The sequence below is a fragment of the Penicillium crustosum genome, assembly GCF_028827405.1.
Source record: "Penicillium crustosum strain IBT 35664 chromosome Unknown utg000004l_segment0_segment0, whole genome shotgun sequence".
NCBI classification, from domain to species: Eukaryota; Fungi; Ascomycota; class Eurotiomycetes; order Eurotiales; family Aspergillaceae; genus Penicillium; species Penicillium crustosum.
Genome location: NW_026623125.1, coordinates 628766 through 645633, shown reverse-complemented (window position 1 = coordinate 645633; position 16868 = coordinate 628766). Strand labels below are relative to the sequence as shown.

The 16868-nt window shown below is 42.1% G+C and overlaps 2 protein-coding genes across 2 annotated transcripts; both read right to left on the bottom strand.

Annotated features, from left to right (window-relative positions):
* Positions 1-714: 714 nt before the first annotated feature.
* Positions 715-1251, bottom strand: N7487_009294 (uncharacterized protein; the record flags this gene model as incomplete). Its single annotated transcript, XM_056877024.1, has 1 exon — positions 715-1251. The coding sequence occupies one exon, from the start codon at positions 1249-1251 to the stop codon at positions 715-717; it is 537 nt and encodes a 178-aa protein (XP_056725604.1).
* Positions 1252-12672: 11421 nt separating this feature from the next.
* On the bottom strand, positions 12673-12954 carry N7487_009293 (uncharacterized protein; the record flags this gene model as incomplete). Its single annotated transcript, XM_056877023.1, has 1 exon — positions 12673-12954. The coding sequence occupies one exon, from the start codon at positions 12952-12954 to the stop codon at positions 12673-12675; it is 282 nt and encodes a 93-aa protein (XP_056725603.1).
* Between the last annotated feature and the right edge of the window lie 3914 nt (positions 12955-16868).

Below are 16868 nucleotides of genomic sequence, written 5' to 3'. Positions count from 1 at the left end.
AAATCATTAAAGTCTGTGGCCACATCCCGCATGATATTAAGATATTATTTGGTTCGCGACATGCAGCCTCAAGATGTTAAGTAGGAGTAATAAGTAGCAAGCATAGGGTAAGATCTCCCGTAAAGGTCACGAAAACTTCCAAATAAGGACCTTTTCACTACCGGCCCCACCCTCCTGCTAGTACGAGGCTACCCGAGGGGTTAGAGGGGCTGTTAAATAACAGCAAAAAAACGACACCTGTGTGATTCGAACACACGCTCCCGAGGGAAATGCCTAGACTAACATTTTCATGCATAGCAGGGCATCGCGTTAACCACTCCGCCAAAGTGCCTTGTTGCTTATATAAACTTTTCTTCTTATCCATCATATCGAAAAATAGTTAAGGTTAGAGCAAGGCATTATCACAAAGTAACTAGTACGTACCTGGGTCTTTATGATCCCAAGAATATTATATACCCCGTAATTCCGGTACCTTTGGCAAGTAGGTCTTAGCATTGGACTAAGCTGGCACTTATAATGTTTCCTAGACCCCATTAAAAACATTTGGAGGGTGGAGGGCGGATACCACCCTCGCCCAAACCTCCGCCCGGGCCACCCCTATTTATATAATCGGGTCGTCGAACGCGGCCACCAGGCGGTGTCCGGGTTCCCGGGCGCAATGATAACCCGGGCGCAATGATAACTTTTCCAACCTGTCCATCTAATTCATTGAATTTAAATAACGTCCCCAGTAGTATCAACATAATAAAGATTATCTATCCATTCTGGGGCCATTTCTGTATCGGGATCCTCCTGAATTTCACCTGTATCCTCAATGTCGCCGTCCTCAATTGCTTTTAAAATAGCGGCGTCCCGCCATGCTTTCTTCGACCGGTTGAACATTTGTAGTCTTTCTCGGTCGGCACGGTCGGAAATATGCTTTTTACAGTCCTTAACTAGGCGAGGGCCTAGTTCCGGAAGCCTGCGCTTTGTTCTAGCAGTATTCGACAGCCTTTTCCGCCGTAGAATCCGCACATTGTCCTCCGCGAATTGAGCACCAACCTCGGCAAGAGCGAGCCCACCCGCCAAAATCCGAGAAAGACTATCTCGCACCTTCGGAGAAATTGTAGTATCATTTTGGATATGTTTTATGACCTTAGTGCTCGCTTTTCTTAGCTTTTGCACGGTCGCCGGCGGTGAATTTGGTAGTGAACTTGAAGGTGGTGGTGGTGTAGTTCCGGAAGCAATATCATGAATGATAAAACTAGGCATATTAGGAAGACCATCGTCAACTAAGCCTAATTTCTCAAGGCCTTTGTCCGAATTAATTGGCTAAATACCAGTTTCTCGGAAGCCATATCGAATAGTGCGCTTCGTTAATAATTTTATCCGTATATCGTGGATCCCGGCGAAGAATTCAGCCTTATACTTCGGATCACCACCCCAGAAGACAGCATTATTATTCGACTGTTTATAATAATGCTTTAAGACTTGAAAGGGCGTATCATTAAGAGGTTAGCAACCGTGTGTCGTATGTGGAATAAAACAATAAGGAATGATTCGTTTTTGCCAGCAAAATTCAATGAAGTTATAGGTCAAATGTGAACTATGATTATCTATTAAAAGAAGACGATATTCCCCTTTTTTAACACGGAACGACGTAAATTTATCGAAGATCTGAAGCTATACGAAGCTAACGATCTCGTCAGTCCAACTATTTGGGGTTAGAACGATCGTATAATTATCTAGTAGATTGGTTTCGATAAACCAGCTTTCCATATAATATTGGCCCTTCACTAAGAACTATAGCGGCATAACCTAACCATCCGCAGAGACACATTCAATACCGGTAAGCGATTCGGTTTACCCACCGGTAGAATTCGATGAATTGCCCCGGGCTGAGACAACCTTTTCAGTCTTTCCTTCGCCAATTCTAAACCCAGTTTTATCGAAATTGTATAGGTTTTTCTCGGTGATTCCATAGGTTTTAATCGTAATTTGTAGGCGATCGTACTATGTGATAAGAAAGCCTGGTATAATAGCTTCATATCTTGCCCTTTCTAGACTGCGACATCGCCCGTCCATGGGCACCTAGGAGGTGCCCAAGGCCCGTCCACGGTGGGCCTTGGGCTATTTGGATTTTCGAGTGCCCGTCCATAACGCCCAAGGCCCACGGGTATGCCCACGGCGGGTATGCCCACGATGCCCACCATTGTATAAAGTCACCCAAAATGGACGTATAACTCGCTGACTTTGCATAATAAATAACTGTTATTTACACCTGTTTTGCCAACTCTATGTAAAATGGCAGTTTTAATCTACAACATCTATAAATTTTACTGAAATATCTATATATATAAGAAACTAGTATATATATGATACGAATTAGAATAAAATTTTAATCGAAATATATTATGTTGTGTGGTATTTTTATTAACTTATCAAATCATACTGTAACAGCTTGAAGATATATATTCAAGTCAGTAGTATATACCTAGCATTTTCTATAAGTAAAATACTACTTATGGATTCTACTTTATCTCTTACTCTAGTATATTTCTTATAGGTAGATCGAAAGATAATTAGTATAATTCTTATTTTATAAGCTTATATCACTAAATTCTGTCAATTATATCACTTAAAGACTTATGTTATTATTCTGGGAGTTTTAAATCCTTCGATTGTAACTCAAGATAGGCGTTTAGGTATGTTCCTATAGGCGTGCCTATAGGCGTGCCCACGGGCGTGCCCACGGGCGTGCCCACGGGTATGCCTATAGACAAAGACACTTATAGCCAATCAGCTTATAATATATAGTGGGTCTACACTCAATTTACGATCTATCAGATCTATACAAAGCACCCCTTTTACTAGTAATTCTCGTTTCACACGGTCGCAAGTTACCTATTGTAAGTTCAGATCACTCACTCTCCTATAGTCGTTATATTATCCCTTATATCATATTAACCATATCCTAACCTAATGCCTATACCGTAGGGCCTTCTTCACTTCCTCCGAGCTCCTAACTAGACCTCTCCTACGTCGCCGATATATTTGATCCTAACCTTAATCCAAATATTGATCCTAGTCTCTTTAACAGCTAATAGACTTCTATCTTACTAATAGAGTCTAAGTTCACTTAACCGGCTATTCTTGATTGCTCTCTCAAACGCGTCGGCCCCGATCGGAGAAAGCAGTTTATCCTCTATAACGCGATAAACAACGCGTCTAAAGTAAAGTTTATCGAGTAGTAGCGTACTACAGTACGCGGTAGCAGTACTGAGATATAACAAAGGCTATAATAGGATATAAAATATATATCAGATATCTAGGAGAACTTCGACTAGGTAGTATATCATATTATAGGCGAACCTTTAGTTATATATCGGATATATAGGGTTATATTGCCTTATCTAAGTATAAAGCAAAGCGGTACTAATATACTTAAGCGGTATCTAGCCTTAGGCAAATACTAAAAGGGTAGTAAAAGTAAGGCTATATAACAGTCGATTAAGGAGACTATATAGTATATACCGGTAAGTCTTATATTATTATACCCTTTAAGATAACTAATATATTATATATTAGGCACTGAAGTTATCTTATAACTTAAAATTCTCGAATAATAAATGGGAAAGAGAGCAGATTGAATGTCTTACTAGTCTGAACCTCCCTTTCCGGATACTTAAGAGGAAGCAATTTGCTTCCTTGATTCGAATGGTATAAAAGGCTCTAGCTAAACCTACTTTACTCTATCCTCGCACTACTTAACGCCGGCTTAAGAAATTGGTCAATAAGGAGTAATATTCAATTCTCGTTACCTTACTATAAGATACAAAGCTCTTAATTGCCCTCGACTGCTAGATATCGCCTTTTTAGTAGGCATTTATAGTAATTATAGGGTACTTTATCGACCGAGACTAGAATTACCGTAAGCTCCTACTTAGTTTCGAATAGACCTTGCCAACTCCCATGGGAGTGGTCCCATGGGACTATCCCATGGGACCATATGGGAGTCCCATCAAGTCCCATGGGAGTGCCAAGAATGGGACTAAGCAGTCCAGTCCGCTCCCATGGGACTTTGATGGGACTCCCATGGGACTGTAAACAGTGCAAACATGTAGAAAAATGTGACCTGCATAACTTATGAAGAATGCCACTGTTTTTTTGGGTATTTTAATTACTCAAAGAATAGAGATAATAATACTTTGGGCTTGGTATTAGGACAAAAATAGTAGATTTGCAGTGCTATATCTAGAGCGCAATTTCTGATAGACAGTAGAATTTGATATTTTAACAGCTGTTAAAAAATTCTATACTAATCTATCTCTATTATGTATAAGTATACAAATCATCATCTCTTCGTCGCTTGCGTTCTCTTTGGGGACGTTGTTGACTGAACGGAATCACTGGTAATTGGTGGCGTATAGAATGATCTGGCTCTGCCTCTTCTGTGGCGGTATCCATATTGTCTGGATTAACGTTGTCGGCTTCATCGTCTACACTGTCTTCGCCATCTTCACCATCACTGATTGGCTCTGGCGTATAGTCAGGAAGTCCTACCTCCCTTTGTTCGTCAATCTCTGTTCTTTCGTCTTGGTTAAGAACGGATTCAGGTTGAACAGTATCCTCAGTTTCTTCATCTCTAATGTCAAACCTTGATAAACAACGGAGCATCATTAGATCTTGAATCGTCGATTCATTTAAAGAGCCCCGTCGGTAATGGCAAATATCGCGAGCAGTACTAAAGAGACGCTCAACACCTGCGCCTGTGGCTGGGATCGAAAAGACGTCCCGTGCAAGTCCTGCGAGTGTCGGAAAGTTACGCGCATTCTCCCTCCAGAAATGGCATGGATTCGTTGCGCTCCATTCTATAGAGAGTTAGTAACGTGGTTCGTAAAATAGTAAAAGGATAGTATAAACTTACCAAGATTGAGATATCCCTTAAGTTCTTCTTCCCAACCAGTGGCTTTTGATGGTAGTGGGGGCGGTGGCTGATCCTCAGCGAGAAGGCTTGCCATTTCATCCTCTGTATAATGTGCCGAAGGTATCGCTGTGGGTGGTACTTCCCTTTCTGGCTGATGTTTCGAATAGTCTTCAAGATGGCTATAAAGCGAAGACTTGTATATATCATGCCAAGAGGAAATAGTATCATTGAGCTGAACCTGACCTAACCATTCTGGGCCTTCAAAAAACTTGAGCTTATACTGGGGAGCAAGAATGGTACCTATGGCGTATAAGCTACCATGGGCTTCCTCTGTTAATTGGTAGTATACCGAAAGCTTTTCCCTTCCAGCTTCAAGAGCCGCTAGCATAGCCTTCTTCCAGGGCACCTTCTTACGACGAAGTCGGGCCTGGGATTGTTCAAAATGTGTGAATAGCCGGTTATATACCATAAAAACATTGTGAATGGTTGTTGTCTTGATCTTTGATAGACCGACCGTCCACTTGTAGAAAGGCTTTGTGATACAGAGTAGGTAATCGATTTGGCGCCACTCCCCTTTACTGATGTGGAACTCAGGGCGCTGGTGCTCTGTACAATACCGCTGGAATATTGTCTGAAGGCGCTTGGCACGCTGGAGCATAAGATATGTGGAATTCCACCGAGTGCGGACATCTTGGATTGGAGCCAGCTTTATTCCGTCGCTCTGGAGATTCAGAAAGGCCTCCCGTCGCTGTGGGCTAGCATTGATGAATACAGCAAAAGCGCGAACCTATAATCATGATTAATATAAGATACCTTTATAGAGGTTAGATATATACCTTTGCAAGTGTATAAATAATTCCCTTCTGTAGCTTTGCTTGCTGAAGGATGCTCCCATTTTCTTCTGACCATACGGTCGCGGTTTTATCATTCTTTGGATTGGCCTTCATCAAGCCAAGAAGATCTTTTAGACTCAGCTGAATCACATGGGCAAGGCATGGAACCCGTATAATCTCAGTGGAATCCGGGAGATCTATCTGTCGGATCGATTCACAAAGACTTTCAACCATGGTTTTGTTGTTTGACGCATTATCAGTAGTAATTGCAATCACCCTATCAACGATCCCATGGTCAGAAAGAACACCGAGGAGAACCTCTGCCAAGTGAGCGCCGGTATGCTGGCCATGAACCGGCATAAAGCCTAGAAGTATCTCATGATATACCCAATCGATATCCACAAAATACCCTGTGATCGCCATAAACGCTTGTTGGAATGGTGAGGTCCAGCAGTCAAGAGCAATCGAGAGCTTTGCCCCAGCGGGGAGGTGGGAGAGTAGCTTTTGCTGTTCTGCCTGGACAATCGATTGGAGTCGACGCCGCGCAGTTTTCGGTGAAAGAAGGCTCAAAGGTTGTGGTGAAAGCTGTGCCTCTGCTATAAGATCTTGGAATTCTTGGTGCCGGAGGATTTGAAATGGAAGGCGAGAGTTTGCGATAAATTTTACCTGGGCTCTCTCAAATCTTTGTAGATTAAAGGCCTTTCGAGTAGATACACGGTTTGACTAAGAATGATATAGAAGTTAGCCTTAGATAGATTATTTATAAGACCCTAGTCTTACCGAAAGTTCAAACGATTGTTGTATATCCTGTTGGGTTGAGTCCTTTTGTGCGCCAGTTTTGCATGCGCGGCTACTCAAGTGCGCAGTTAGGGATTTCGACCCATTCAAGGTTGATGATGGGTGCGATAGCACCTTTCCACATCTCCGACAGAGTGCCATTGGTTTTCCAGTTTGATAGTGTGCTACCTGGTCAAACTGATCCCAAGCAGAAGATGTATATCGTGCTTCGAAGTTCACTTTATAGAGTGGAGGGTATGGATGAGCACCAGTTGTATTCCTCCACCATTCAATAAACTCTGCCTTATTCTCCATAGTCCAGAGAACCCAGAACTTTTGATTTCGTGGACCGATTCGACGAAGACTAGGTGGAAGAGGTGTTGATTCAATTTCGGACTGAACGACTGAGGATGGTGGTACGCTATAAATCGGCTGCTGGCTAATCGAATGGTCTGGTGTAAGGGGTTCATCTATCAAATCAAGATTATAGAGTGAAGATGGTGGAGGTATCCCAATTTGCGAGGAGGCAATCTGGGACGAAGGGCTAGCCTCAGCATAAAGATCGTATTGAGACATGATATTCCAATAATCATTATATCGTAGAGGACTGGGGTAAAGAGGGGAGGGACTTAGGAGTATAATAAGGATAGAATAATCTTGACTTACCTCTCAAAAATCTTCTGATTAACGATCGCATCTATCCTCTATACCTTGAGTACTCTATAGTAGGCCGAGTAATAACTAGCGCGAAGATAGATCATAAGATAGTAAGACCTTCTATTTACAGCTCCCCGATTGGTTAAGCAAGCTTTATAATAGTGGGGGTCCCACGGGTGTCCCATAGGAGTCCCGCGGGAGTCCCGTGGGAGTCCCATGGGAGTCCCATCAAGTCAGGGGTATAGTCAGTTTTGAGGGTCAACCCGATCCCCTAGCATTTTGATGGAATTTCTTGTATAAAGGCTTCCAAAGCTCAATTTTCTGACCCCAGTCAAAAAACTGACAGTCGTATCAAATCATTGTATCTTCTACTGCCATTTTTCTGACCTCGGTCAGAAAATTGATAGTCGTATCAAGTCATTGTATAAAGGCTTCTAAAGCTCATTTTTCTGACCTCGGTCAGAAAATTGGCAGTAGTGTCAAATCATTATACTTCTAAACCTACTATATGCTAATGCTACTACTATGTACATATAATTAAATTACTTAAAAATATAAAGAAAAAATATACAAATAATGTAGGTCACGAGGTCAAGGAATTCTACTTAGTTACTAAAAAGGCCTTAAGGCCCGTGGGCAGTGCCCACCCGCCCGTCCATAGGCGATGTCGCAGTCCAGACATTGATTTCTATACCAATAATATGATATTAAGAGTAGTTTTGAAATAAAAGGATGAAATAAAGACCTATCTATAGTATCTAATGCTGTAAAAAAAAAGGATTTATTATATTTTGGTATAATTTTTAATATGTGTAGAGCTTAGTTGAAACTGGAGAGTATAGCATGTATGTGAATATATATATCTCTACTGACTGACCATGATACTAAGTCAACAACTTCTTCTTGATCTCCTACACCTAATTTTACATATTTGAGCTTACTTTTGCTTGAATATAATATTTAAATATATGGCTGAGATATTCATCTTCTATTTTTAATAGTATGCCATATAAAAAAGTTAGATTGCTACAAACTTGAAGTGAGAATGTTGATACACCTGTAAAAAACAGTATTTTATCTGCTGAGTTAGCATTTTTGTGCAACCAAAATAGGAAATGCTTGGCAAAAATATGTATGCCATGGGACCATATGGGAGTCCCATCACTCCCATGGGACTCCCATGGGACCACTATGGTAATGGGACCAAAATTTTGGCTAGTCCCATGGGAGTGATGGGACCAGGATATGGGACCAAAATTTTTCTAGTCCCATGGGAGTTGGCAAGGTCTAGTTTCGAACCACTTAATAGGGCGTATTCTAGTATAAATCTAAGTAAAGTACTTATAGAGATCTTTAAGAAGCTTAATATTACTAATCGTATATTAGCGATTATATTAGATAACGCGTCAAATAATAACGTATTTCACCAGTGAGCTGCGCACACCCACGAGCTGCGCACCCCACCCAGCCTACTAATTTCAAATGTAAATATGTCAACCAAAACTCCATTAAATTAAATACACTAAAATCATAATCTATCTGGACATGTTTCTCTTCTATGCCCTGGCAATCTGCATATTCCACAGGCCCGGGGGGGCGTATACGTGGCTGTATAGCTAGTTCTCTAGGTATGCCGGCGCCAGGGGGAGGTGCTTCAGTTGCTTCCTGTTGCTGCATATTTAATGCAGAGGCTTCTTGAACTGAAAGGCCTTCTTCAGTAGGAATAGGCCTTCGGGATCGAGTACGCTTTTGCTTATGCTTCTCGTTGGCGGCGCGTAATTCCTTGATTTCTTGCGCTTGTAAAATATGACTTTGTAGCTGGAGCTGGAAGCCTTTTATAAGCTGGTTTAATGCACGATCTGATGGGCTGGGCGGGCTTCGAGATCTTGTACGAAGTAAAGCTTTGATTGACGAAGCTTGTCGACGTAGATCTTTCTCTGTAAATGGAGTTTTTGGCGTAAAATTCCGGCTTGATTCACTCCCCCGGCTTGGAGGGGGGGTTGGGGTTCGAAGCCGAATATTAAGCTTAGAGATCACTCTCTCCGGTTCAAAAGGGACTAAACCGGCTGCCCCGAAGCTATTTTTAATAGTCTCCGGTTTAAAAGCTTCAATTCGTGCGAGAGGGTATGCTTCGAGGAAGTCAAGTTTGTCAATATGATTGATCCCGTTCCGCATCTTAGTTTCAACCATCCGACCGTACGCACGTTTTAACACCGCAAAACAACCAATATCTAGAGGTTGTAAAAGATGAGACGAATGCGCAGGCATACAGATTGGTATCACCTTATTTTGCTCGCAAATTTCGTCAAATTGAGGTGTTAAATGACTTCCGTGGCCATCAAGTATCAAAAGCCGGTATATCCCCTTTGTACGCGAAGTACTAGGAATAAAGAGCTTCTTAAGCCACCGAAGTCCAATTTTATCAGAGGTCCAACCATTAGGACTGACTTCGAAGCGCCAATCCCCCGGAAGGCCGTCAAACCATGATTCAATAAAGACTTTGCCTTTAAAAATCACACACGGAGGAAGGGCCCATCCAGAAGCATTCGTACATTCAATTGTAGTCACCCATTCACGATTTCTAGGTTGTAAAACCGGCCTCCGACCGTAGTATTCACTCCTCGTAATAACCTTCGCAGTTGCAGTCAATCCCATTGCAAAACCGGTCTTATCAAAGTTATAGATATCGTCAGGGTCGATTCCAAATTGAAGGATTGTCTTTTGAACTAAATCAAACCACTCCCTAATGATTTTAGGGTCTTCGCATTTCGTACGCTCGTAGTTATAACGTTTCGAGAATCGAGAGGAAAGAAGAGGACGTCGTTTTACGAATTTCGTAACCCAATTTTGGCCGACCGAAAGAACCGGGGTAGTTCCACGCTTTTGAAGCAGAAGATCCGCCATTTCTCGTACCATAGAGGGCCGGGGGGCTGCTCCACGTAGATCCATAGAGAGAATCCATTTTTCAAGAGATTCCTCCTCAGTTTCAGACAATTTATGGTTGTTGGCGCGTGTTTCAGCGCGAAAGGTAGTCCCACGAAGGCGCGTTCGAAGGGTTGATTCGGGTACGTCAAAACGGCGCGCTGCTTCGCGAAGAGCGCTGATTTCTTGCCTCTTAATAGCCTGTATAGCTAATAAGATTCTACCCTCTCTCTCCATTGAATTTTGAGAAGATTGAGTACGAATTGGTGGCATAGTGGGTGGTTGAAGAAGAAGGGGGTAAATTAGTTGACGCGTTTTAGGTGGGGTGCGCAGCTCGTTGGTGTGCGCAGCTCACTGGTGAAATACGTTATAACTTTAGTATAGGTAGTTTAAGACTCTATTAACTCCCTTAAACTACCGAATAGCCTAGTGGTTGTTCGAATCCCTTATCTTACATATATTATCTAGCTAAGCCTTCGCGAGCTACTTAGATCGGTAAAGGCCGATCCCTAGAACGATACTATAGATCGGAATATTTTAGATATCTAAGCCTAAGCCTAAACTCGATCGCTCCGTACTTTATAGAGTAAATAAGTTATTATATAAACCTTTGTTAAGGTAAGTATATCGCTTTATTTATTACTTAATATATCTAATAACTATCTAGATTCGAGGGCTTACTATATTTATTAATATAAGCTCCTAACGTCGCGATAATTTCTTCCGTCTCTAGACTAATAGAGTAAAACTTACGCCTATCTAAGATATCCGTACCCGCTGGAATTCTACCTTCTTAATACTTCGTCGTACGAAACGTCTTAGTAAGCCCTACGATAAATACTGTGATAATATTAGGACTTAGAAATATAAACTTAGTAAGGTAGAATAGCGGTAGGTCGACTACCTTCTATATATTATAGAGCCGTTCTATCGCTTTACTATAGTGCTTTTAAAGACTAAAGAGATAACAGTATATTATATTTTTAGTATTTATAACGCCCTCTTTAAGTACTTCGAGGAATCGATTGCACGACTTACTCCGAAAACCATACCTTAGAAGAAGGCGATACTATAAGCCCTTAATACTAGGATAGCAAAGCTTACCTCTTATTATATAAAGACGAAAGAGATCTATAGTAGTCTCTACGCGATTGGAACAATTCTTATACCCCAGTATAAGCTTCACTTCTTCTCAAGTAAGGCGTAGGGTATATCGGAGAACGACACAAACTAGAGTGATTAGTATAAGGAAACGCTTCGCTAGTTTATAGCTCTTTACGCCTAAAGATACACTTAGATACGGTCCCTACGAGAAGAGTAACCCCCTAAGCGTTACTTAGCTAGTATAAGTGACCTAGACGCCCTCCTTAACCTTCTACCTTATATCCACTCTAATCTATTAACGTCGGAGCACGAACTTACTAGATACCTTAAAAAGCGTATATTATATTCACTGTTATTACGAGTAGGAATACTAATACCTATAATAGTAAGGAGAAAGGTCGATCCTTTATAATTCTAGAAGGAATATAAGAATGAATTCCTAATTCTTTCTAGTGTTGCTCGCGATATTCTCTCTATTCCTATAATAGGCGCTGGAGTTAAACGTCTTTTCAATTCAGTACGGGATATCTGCTACTACTGACGTAGGCGGCTGAGTACGAAGACAGTCCAGGATATCATAATGTTCCGGTATAAAACCTAGTTCGATATTGAAATAGAAGAACTACCCGATAAGGATACGTCCTTAGATTTAATATAAGAAGCAGACGAATAGAGAGAGGCTGAGCTTACCACTGACATACCTAAACTAATCAGCGATAGTGAGGATTCCGAGGATAATGATCCTGTTGGACTGATCGAGTATAAGTTTATAATAGAGAGTCAGCTTCCTCGTCCTTCTATAGTGCTAAGTACGCGGAAGCGACAGAGAAGTGAGCTAGTCGACAGCGAAGATAAGAGCAGTCCTTATCTCCCTCATTATGGAGATAAGGGTAGCACTTAAAAGCGCCCTGGTTTAAGAGAAGCAAGGAAGCGTGGCAAACCCAATGATGATCAATTTGTATCGTATTAGTGTGAATGTATGAATATAATGAATGCCTAAGTCATTATGCAAAGGCTTCTAAGGCTTATTTCTGACCCCGGTCAAAAAAGTGACAATGTGTCAAGTTGTTGTATAAAGGCTTCTAAAGCTCATTTCTGACCTCGGTCAGAAAATTGACAGTAGTATCAAGTCATTGTACGTGTAATCGAATTACTCAAAAATACAGAGAAAAAAATGCACAAATAATGCAGGTCACGAGGTCAAGAAATTCTGCTTACTAAAAAGGCCCATGGGCGCCCACGGTGTCTATGGACAATGGGCCCTAATGGTAGGGCCCGTCCATGGGCGTATGGATAGTGCCCATCGCCCGCTTACATAAGGCCCGTGGGCACTGCCCACCCGCCCGTCCATGGGCGATGTCGCAGTCTAGCCCTTTCTATAGGTTTTTGCTTAATATTTTGAAAGCGCGGTGGTAAACGAGCGATGAAATCGTAAGCCCAGTTTTTTCCTAGGGTTCGGGAAGGATCATGACGCTAGATAATTTGCAAGGCAGCACCCTGAATTCGCGCTGCTGATGGCGGAGAAAAGGCCTGATCTAAGGTATCAATCCATAGAATTAAGGCCTTTTCTTGCTCAGGTTCTAGAGCTTTATTGCCTGGGGTTTGGGCCGCTCGAGATTTCCGACCCTGAACTCGCCCTCTGAAGGTTTGGTATGGAATGCTAAATTCCCGCGCGATCGACGCGATTTTGGGCTTCTTAGCAGCATGGTATGCTTCTAAAGCCTTGATAATGCGGTCTTCTAATTCTTGAGACATAATATGAAGATCTGGGGTAATGGTGAATTAATGAAGATGGCTAGGTTGAAAAAAGTATCATTGCGCCCGGGAACCCGGACACCGCCTGGTGGCCGCGTTCGACGACCCGATTAAAAAAAAGTAGTTTCGACGAACCTAGACTAGTCTAGGTCTAGGTCGTGCGGGATGTCCAATTAGGGTTTAGCGTTGAACTCCGAAAGCATGTTAATTATGACTTGAAGTAAATTGAATTTTCAACATGCATGCTCATTTATATAAATTTTGCCAAAAATTTCATAACAAGGCACTTTGGCGGAGTGGTTAACGCGATGCCCTGCTATACATGAAAATGTGAGTCTAGGCATTTCCCTCGGGAGCGTGTGTTCGAATCACACAGGTGTCGTTTTTTTGCTGTTATTTAACAGCCCCTCTAACCCCTCGGGTAGCCTCATACTAGTAAAGGGGGAAAAGTATTAGAGACGTGTGACGATCTGGATCTTTTCTGCCGTTGTTTACCGCCTGGAAAGATTTCTGCCGAATGTTTCCGTCTTAATAAAGTTTGCATTGTTTGTTAACGAGACAGGACCCCACAAAGGTCCTGCTAGACAGGTTTCCTCTCTTCTTCTTCCTTTTACTCCCTATACTTAGCATTTTCGTTAAATGCACTCTTTTGCTTGAAGATCTGGCTGGTAACATTCATAGATAACTAGATATATTTGCGAAAAGGCCCTTATTAGGAAATTTTTGTGACCTTATAGGAAATCTTATCCTATGTATGAGCATAATAACGTATTTCATAGGCGAGCCGGCTATATAGGCGATCCGGCCACCCTACCTAAAAAGCGTTAATTAATTTGCCCCCTTCTTCTTTAACCACTTACTATACTACCAATTCGCTATCAATCCTCTAAAATTTCAGTAGAATAAGAGGGTAGGTGTTAAGGTATACTATTTTCAGGTGTACGGCCTGTCAACCGGGTAAGATACGATTAGACTGCGGCATATCCGCTCCAATGGATATCAGATCGATCCTTATATCCGCAAATTGCGGATATTGGATATGAGTTGATATCCACATCCGCAGTGCGGATATCCTTGGATATCCGCACTAGTAAAATCTCGCTAAAATTACTAGATCTAGTAATTTTTATGCATATCTCTATGGATTTTAGTCATATGACCTCCTAAATAGGAAGTTTCTTGGCATGTCTTAGCGTGTTTGCTCTGTTTGATATCCATTGGATATCCGCAGATATCCAATGGATATGAGGTCTATATCCAAATCCGCACTTTGCGGATATGGATTGTGGATATCCGCGGATATTGCGGATCGTGCCGCAGTCTAGATACGATGGTAGGAGAGAGTAACAGATTGTATTGTCTCGACGTAACAAGACTAATTCTTGTCCCAGAAACAGGATCCAGGGGAGTCCTAAATTATCTATCACTATACCCCGCTTTGATTGCATGGAGTCAGCAACGAATCAGTGGTGCTCTACTCTCGTGACCCAGCCGATAAGGTTAAGCGAGAATTCTGTTCCCCTGTTGTGAGGATCTTTATCCGTTACAGAGGGTCGTGAGGGTCACCCGCGGGTCACTGCCAGGTCTAATACTTAGAATTATATTATAAGCTAAATCTTTGAAAGAGCATATTTAACTAAGTTGTTATAACGCTAAGATTAGGGCCACTCACTATTTTATAACCCTTCGTAATTACTAATGAGGTATCACTATATAGGCTCCAGCCAGTCTTTTCTCTATAGTGAAGAGCTGCCAAGTGAGCCTATTATATAAGAAGGCACTTTGGCGGAGTGGTTAACGCGATGCCCTGCTATACATGAAAATGTGAGTCTAGGCATTTCCCTCGGGAGCGTGTGTTCGAATCACACAGGTGTCGGTCTTTTTTTTAATTTCTACGCTCCATCCTCTGCTAAGCCAATCCGGCTGCAACCACGTTAATAGATATGCACGTACTTTCCAATTTTTTTTTTTTGGTTGGTTTAATACTTACAATAATAATCAATCGTCAATTATCACATATCTCATGGCTCTTCTGTAATTAATTAGTTATATGTATTTGAAAGAATACCAAAGTCATTACCGGTGGCATGCATGCGTTAGCGTGGTCGGTCGAACTGGCTTGGCAGGGTATGTAACCGGTGCCAAGTGCCCAATACAACCTAATCTATTCCCTGCGGAGTATATATTAAATTTGTAAACCTCTAATTTAGAGAACTGTCTCCAGGATTATTCCTTTACGTGCAATTAAAAAATTAGGTTTGCTTACTATTCGTGAATGGGGGACAAAAACTTTCTCAATCTAAATGCGATTTAGAGAGAGATGGTAGCAAAAATTATTAAAAAAACCGACACCTGTGTGATTCGAACACACGCTCCCGAGGGAAATGCCTAGACTCACATTTTCATGTATAGCAGGGCATCGCGTTAACCACTCCGCCAAAGTGCCTTGTTGTTATAAGACCAGAAACCTTTACATACTTGACTACAAACACATTGATAATCTTGCTTTGGGAAAGGCCAGGTGCTTGTCTATCTAACTTGAAACCACTCTCTCCACGTCCTGCCGATTTGTGGCTTGGACGCTTGTCATCGGTCCGGTAGCTGTCCGACTATTACTTTTAGTTCAATTCTACTTGAAAATATGTTCGATATGCGAATTGGCTATTTTTCGTAACATATGAGCCAATATATATATATACATCACCCTAAGTAGTGTTAGCTAAGAATTTCAGTTTTCTAACGGGCTGAGTTTCACGCCGTAAAGACTTCAAGCCCGACAAGATGCCAGGATCTTGACCACATGATAACTGAAAAATAGACATACTTCAACAGGATACCCCAGTAACTTCTGGAACTTCTTGTTGCGCCCGAGGCTGGTTTTATCGACGTCCACTGATGTAGTTAAGATGCTAGCTACCGCCGTTTGCACCGGTAAGTAGACTAGAAATTCGGATTACATTCGCTTATTGCTATTTTAAATAGCTACTATATAGCCATATCAAATAGAAGGCCGTACACTTCCGTCCCATAAGCATCATAAAGCAACGGCACCCGGATCGGGGGATTCGTATGTACAGTGTAAAACCCGGTATATACCACTACATATATATTTGGTACCTATATATATAGGTAGGGCCAGACCTAGCAGTGACCCGCGGGTGACCCTTACGACCCTTGGATAGCCTCGCTATTAGGCCGGTTTGAGGTTCTAATCTTCGATTCTAAGGGGAGTCTACCTAAAGATTAGACTCCCGGAGGGTTACCTATAGGTAATCCCAAGAGCCGTTAAACGGGACAAATAGATAAGTCTTTATCTACAGCTTCATGAGTGTCTCTGCGCCAAATATTTGGCATCTTTGCATATCCCACATCATTGGGATGTGTGCCATCTGCCAAATCACTGATCTGAGGTCCACCAGGGCCATGCATGTATACAACGATAATTTTTCTTCCTTCAGCCGCTCTCGCTTTTGCTATTCCCCAGAACTGCTCATTGACGCGTAGGACTCGTGATTCCCACCCAAGTTTGGAAGGAGCGTAGAAAGGACGACCATTGAACCAGAAGACGACGCCCAAAGGTATTCGAGCATGTCACTCACTCGCTTTCCGGCAGTCCCAATCTCAAAGTCTTGGATGTAATAATTTGATCCAACATTGACAGTGAAGAGGTTAAGCAGAAGCCTAGGAACTGATCTTTTGGCTTTGTTGGCAACTTGTTCAATTCTGAGCCCCCGTCAACCTTCATTGTCGTTGTTCTCCATTGAACCGGATTTGCGAGATCTGACCATTTCCACAAAATAGCAATCCGACGTGAGAATCTGTCGAAGAGCTCTCCTGTAGCTATTACCGTCACTAGACCCGGAGCCACAGGTGACGGAGCCAGCTGGTGGCATTATTCGCAAGCTCGGCTTGAC